At 65.8% G+C, this 6,104-nt stretch overlaps 1 protein-coding gene across 1 annotated transcript; it reads left to right on the top strand.

The window, feature by feature from the left end:
• The first annotated feature begins 570 nt into the window (after positions 1–570).
• Positions 571–3,057, top strand: LOC112957757 (prostaglandin D2 receptor-like). The gene is made up of 2 exons (XM_026051494.1): positions 571–1,395; positions 2,812–3,057. The coding sequence occupies exons 1-2, from the start codon at positions 571–573 to the stop codon at positions 3,055–3,057; spliced, it is 1,071 nt and encodes a 356-aa protein (XP_025907279.1).
• The last annotated feature ends 3,047 nt before the right edge of the window (positions 3,058–6,104 follow it).

Genomic DNA, 6,104 nt, shown 5'->3' with positions numbered 1-6,104 from the left:
CAGCCCCCCCGCTGCAGCCGGTGCCCCCCCGGCCCAGCCTCATTGCGGGAGCGGGTCGAGCCGTGATGCCAACGTGCCCGCTGCCCCGGGGCCGCCAGCACCGCCCGTTCCAGGAAGCGCCGCTCGTTTCGCCCGTGCCCACCGCGGGGAGCTTTGGGCCTCCCCGCATCCTCTCGGTGCTTCCAAGCGCTTGGGGCACCCGCGCAGCCCCGAGCAAAGCGGGCCCCGCCAGCGGCCGGAGCGGGGTCACATTATCCGCCCTCAGACGCCGGCGGCAGCCCGGGGGGGCTCCCATCCCGGGAGAGGCTGGGAGGAAATTCCCAGTTTGCTACCTGGACRAGCCCGGGGGGAGCCGCAGGGACGGGGCGCGCAGCGGAGGGGAGGCCTCGGGGGGGTCCCCGGGCGGCAGCGGGGCTCGGGGGCGGCGCCGCGCGCTCGCTGCTCCGCCGGAGGCTCCGCGCCGGCCCCGGGGGAGGCGGGACGAGCGAGGCTGCGCCCCGGGGCCGCCCCGACGGCGCCGCCTCCGCCGCTCCCGCCGCCGASGGGCCGCCAGTCGCCGGCAGCGGCCGCATGGAGGGCGCGGGCTACCAGTGCCGCAGCAGCCGCTCCATCGAGAGCGGCCAGTCGGCGGTGCCCAGCGCGGTGCTGTTCGGCGCGGGGCTCGTGGGCAATGTGCTGGCGCTGCTGCTGCTCGGGCAGCACCGGCGGCGCTCGCGGCTGCCCGGCGGCCGCCCGCCGCGGGCCTCCGCCTTCTACGTGCTGGCGAGCGGGCTGGCGGTCACCGACCTGCTGGGCAAGTGCCTGCTGAGCCCCATAGTGCTGGCCGCGTACGCGCGCAACCGCAGCCTCAGCGAGCTGTGGCCCGGCGGGCGGCCCGCGGGCGAGCCGGGCGCGCTCTGCCAGCTCTTCGCCTTCCTCATGGCTTTCTTCGGGCTGGCGCCCACGCTGCTGCTGCTCGCCATGGCCCTGCAGTGCTGCCTGTCGCTGGGCCAGCCCTACCGCTACCGGCTGGCGCGGCGGCGGCGCGCGGCGGCGGCGGCGGCGGCGGCCGCGGGGCTGTGCGCGCTCTTCTGCGCGCTGCCGCTGCTCGGCTTCGGCGCGCCCATGCAGTACTGCCCGGGCACCTGGTGCTTCGTGCGCATGGCGGGCGGCGGCGCCGGCCAGCTCGCCTTCCCCGTGCTCTACGCCTCGCTCCTGGCGCTGCTCGTGCTCGCCGTGGCCGCGTGCAACGTGAGCAGCATGCGGCACCTCTACGGCATGGCCCGCCGGCAGCCCCGCCGCGGCGGCGGCCCCCCCGCCGCCGCCGCCGCCGCGCCGCGCATGGAGGAGCTCGACCACCTCGTGCTGCTGGGGCTCATGACCTTCCTCTTCACCGTGTGCTCGCTGCCGCTCATCGTGAGTAGCCGCCGCTGCGTCCCCCCGCCCCGGGGCGCCTGAGCTCGACCCCCCCCCTTCCCTTGAATCGGTTGCCCCCCTTGGAACCGCTTTATTAGCGCCTCTTCCATGGATCCGCTCTATTTCTTTAGCCCCCTTGAATAGCACCCCCTTCCACCGTCCCAATCCTCGAGGGGCGGGTTATTTCTTTTTACCCCCCCTTTAAAAACCCGCCGCCCCGTCTAACGTGGAGTCTGCGGAGACCCCTGCTCTGCTTTAACCCCCTTGGAATGWGCCCCCCATCAGCACCGTCCCGACTCTGGGATGGGGGCTCGTGGCATTATCCCCCTTGGAATAACCCCGGCATCTTTTCCGGGAGGGATCAATTCGCTGCTTGAGACCCCTTTAAAGCATCGCCCCCCGGCGCCCCCTTTCCGCAGCGCGGCCGGAGCTCGGCCCCGTCCTTTAGCCGCCCCCAAGGAGCSCCCCCGGTCCCCCCCGCGCCCCGGGCCGGCTCCTGGCCGCAGCTGCCCCGGAGCAGCAGCCGGCACCTTGTCCAGGAGGGGGCGGCCCGCTCGCTGCCTCGGGCCGCGCAGCTCCCCCGGCCCGGCCCCGCGCRCAGGGCTCGGGGAGGCCGCTCCTGAGCTGTAACCCCGGGGATGACCCCCCCACCAGCACCACCCCCTTGAAGTAGCCCCCCCAACCCGTACTGAGGGGGCGGATCGCTGCTCGAGACCCCTTTGAATAGCTCCCGCACCCCCACCCCAGCCCTGACAGGTCCAGGGTGGTGGGTTCCGYGCTTTAATCCTTCTCCATAACCACCTATCACCCCCACCCCATTCCGGGGACTATTTCATTGCTTTAACCCCTTCCAATAACACCTCTCTTCCTGCCCACCCCCCCACCCCATTGCAGGATGTGGGAGGGATAGGGCTCCTTCCCATCCCACCACCCCCTTCCCGGCACCAAGTTACACCCCATCCAAAATCTCCTCCTCCTCTTTCCTCCCTGCCCTGGGTCCTGCCAGGGCACCAAGGGCTGGGACACCCCCCAGCACATGGGGTCCCACTGCAGGCAGCACCCACAGCTGCAGCGCGCTGAGGACGGGAGGCTCAGTGCACCCACTGGGAAACAACCCCAGCCCTTCAGCTTCTGCCATAGACCTGTCCTGACAGGGACACCCCAGCAGGCAGAGCCTTTCTGTTACCCCTTGACATTTTATTTTATTTTATTTTATTTTATTTTATTTTATTTTATTTTATTTTATTTTATTTTATTTTATTTTATTTTATTTTATTTTTGTTTTGCTTTGTTCTTATTTTGTTTTATTCTTATTTTGTTTTATTCTTATTTTATTCTTATTTTATTCTTATTTTATTCTTATTTTATTCTTATTTTTTAATATTCAGTATTTCCCTTTCTCATTTTCCGGGGCAGATCCGGGCCTACATGGGGGCGTTTGCGGCTGACTTCAACGAGAACGCCGACCTCAGCGCCTTGCGCTTCCTCTCCGTCAACTCCATCGTGGACCCCTGGGTCTTCATCATCTTCCGCACCTCCGTGTTCCGCCTCTTCGTGCGCCGGCTCTGCCGGAGACTGAGCTCCCGGCGGGCTCCGCTCAAGGGCACCGGCACCGCCGGGGACTGGCGCAGGACGGACGCGCCGCCCCTGCGCTGCCCTTAGCCCCCCGGAACGGCCGGGGGTCTCGCACCGCTCCCAGGGCAACTGTGAATGTGTCCAAGCAGCAGCACTATGCAGAGTTTGGGAAGAGGCCAGCTCCGGGCTGGCTCTGGGACGGCTCCAGGATGGCTCTGGGATGGCTCCGGGACGGCTCCAGGAAGCGCTGGGGCAGTGGATGCGCTCGGGATGCTGCCGGCATCGCTCCCTCGACAGGACCCAGCGTTCAGCCCTGATGGAATAAAAGCGATCCGGAGTGCTGGAATAGCCCTGCCGCAGAGCCGGCAGGGCGCACGCGGGACGCTGTCCCCATCCCAGCGCAGGGGCCACCCCCCAAATCCAGGCATCTTATCGCCCCCGCACCGGCGCGGCCGGCGCCAGGCCCGGCCCGGGGCTCCGTGGCGGCTCCCGCTTATCTGGGAATGCGGCTGCACGGCCGCTAATCGCGGCTTTCATCTGGGCGCTGAGCTCGCGGGACGCAGCGGTGCCCGTTTATCCAGCGCGCCGGACAAGCGCAAGCCCCGTTTCCCACCGCTCACCCGTCTCCGCGGCTGCTTGTCGGATAAGACTGGATGATCCCGCATGCCCGTCTGCTCCGGCGCTGGCAGGCGCCATCCGGGAGCGTTACCCTCGTTCCCGGCACGGCTGCGCCAGGGTGCTGGCGCTCCTGCACCTCCCACGGCATTTCCCTCCTGAGGTCGAGCTGATTTCATTTCTGGAGGAAGAAATTCCCGGGAATACTTTGGCGGTGCGTTTTGGAAGTCTCCCACTTGACATTGCTCAAGCTTCCCGGCGTTCCCGGACAAGGGAGAGGGCAGAGGCGCCGCGAGCTCCCTGCTTGCTGTCTCCCAGGAGGCTTTTCCAAGGAAAAGGCGCTCAGGGATGCGCGGCCCGCGCAGGGGCTGGGAGCTGCCGTGTCGCCGGCCGCTCCAGAGATGGCAGCACGTCCCCGGGCAGCGGGAGCACGAGGGGCTGCCCGAGGCACCTTGGCAACAGCTCAGGGCCCGTTCCTGGTGCCGCGGGCCGGGAAGAGYGAAATCAAATGAAATAAATGAAATAAAAAGTGAAATAAGCCAGTAAAGCCTGGCAGCATCCGGTCTCCTTGGAGCTGCAGCATGGACGCAGGAGCCGCAGGCACGGGAGCTGCCTGAGCGGCGGGGACCGGCGGGCACCAGCGTGCCCGGTCTGGGGGATGTGGGGAACGCGCCAGGCTCGCTTTGCAGAAAAAACCCTTGATTCCTAACGCGGGCCCTGCGCTTTTCCGGGCYGTTCCCAGGAGGGAGCGGCGTGCCGGAGCAGGCCTGGGAGGCGGCGCCGGCGTTTTGGCAGGCGGCCGCCTGGGTGCCCGCGAGCGCCGGCGCTCCGGGATCCGCCCGCAGCGGTGCCGCCGGCAGCGGCTTTGCCGGGACGCTGCCCCTGGAGTTCCTAAATAAATGCCAGGTGCATTATTATTATTATTATTATTATTATTATTATTATATTTTAAAAGGTGGAAATGCAGCCATGTGGCTCATCCACCTGCATGCAGGAGGCCCGGCGCGTCCTGCACCCACGATGGCCAAGCTGTCCCAAACACCAGCTGGGATCAGAGCAACATCCCAGTGCCCTCCCAGCCCTGGGATGTTGCCCCGGTGCCTCTTCAGCTTTTGGGTCGTTCTGAACCGCACGTGGCTTTTCCGCTAGTACCGGAGCTTTCCTCTGCTTTTCCTGCGGGTGGAATGAACTCTGGGAGGCTTCGTGGAGGGGAAAACAAGGGCAGCGACCCCGGGGAGGACATCTGGTCCTTGTTAGAGATGAGGCACCCACAGATAAACATGGAAGCGGAGGGAGGAAAACAAACCTTTCCCAAGAAGCTGCGGACAACGCGTCCCAACTGGCACGATCCTGCCTCTGAGCTGGGAAAGGGGGGGACAAAAAGCCCAGTAATTTTCCTATTATTGTAGAAATCTCCCTCCGGAGGCAACCTCGGGCTGAGGCGTCGGGAGCCCCGGATGGGTATTTAAGGCTCCATTAGCTGCCAGGAAAAACGAGCTCCAGGAAAAACCCCATCCCACAACGTGACACCCAGCAAGGGGGAGGCCGGGAAGCCCTGGAGCCGCCACTCCRAGGGCACCTTTTCCTGGTGAAAGGCCCCAAACCGCAGGGCTGCAGCCACCACAAGTGGTTCCCATGGCCTGGGCAGGCTCACTTTGCAGTTCCTTGGCAGAGATGCCAAGGGCAGCCGGATTCTCCATGCACGCGGGGCTGCTCCGGGGGCTGTTTCCATCCCGGCCGTTCCGTCGTGCAGGGCCGGGCTCTGCAAGGAGCCTCCGCGGCGGCTCCTGCGCGGATGAAGCGGGAGCGGCGGTCGGAGCAGCACGTCGGAAGTGGAGGTGCTGTCACAACCGCAGCGTTACGGCAGCTTCCTTTGCAAGGTTCCTGTTGCAAAACGGAGATTTTTTTTTAAAAAAAAACCAGCAGCAAAAGGCCACACTGGAGATAACAACTTAGCCACACAGATGGATGCCGCGGCACTGTGGGGTGCGGGCTGGGCAGCAGGGCGCTCTGCATGGGGCAGCAGGACGCGGCGCTGCTGGTGCCCTGGTCACTTGTGTCCCAGGCCAGCACTGGGGCTTGCCGGGCRCCTGGGGACACAAACCGGCCCCAGGGCTCTCTGTGCACTGGGAGGTGCTGGACCAGCACTGGAGCTCGCCATGGACATGGGGATGTCCTGGATGGGCACCAGAGCTCGCCGTGTGCCCGGGGACCCRGAGTGGGACTTGCTGCCTGGTCAGGGCTCCTGGACGGGCACCGGGGTCCCCTCTGCACCTAGAGCTCCTGCAGCATTAGTGGGACGTGCCACATGCCCGGGGGTGTGACAGTGGGGCTGCTTGTGCACCCAGGGCTCCTGCACCAGCACTGGGGCTTGCTGTGTGCCCGGGGCTCCTGGAGCAGCAGCAGGGCTTGTCGTGTGCCCAGGGCTCTGACTCTGGGGCTGATTCTGTGCCCAGGGTCCCTGCACCAGCACTGGGGCTCACTGTGTGCCCCAGACTCCTGGATTGGCACCAGGACTC

Source organism: Nothoprocta perdicaria, unplaced genomic scaffold (genome assembly GCF_003342845.1).
Source record: "Nothoprocta perdicaria isolate Ctin4 unplaced genomic scaffold, notPer1 scaffold_76, whole genome shotgun sequence".
NCBI lineage: Eukaryota > Metazoa > Chordata > Aves > Tinamiformes > Tinamidae > Nothoprocta > Nothoprocta perdicaria.
This window is presented reverse-complemented; position numbering and strand designations above follow the sequence as displayed.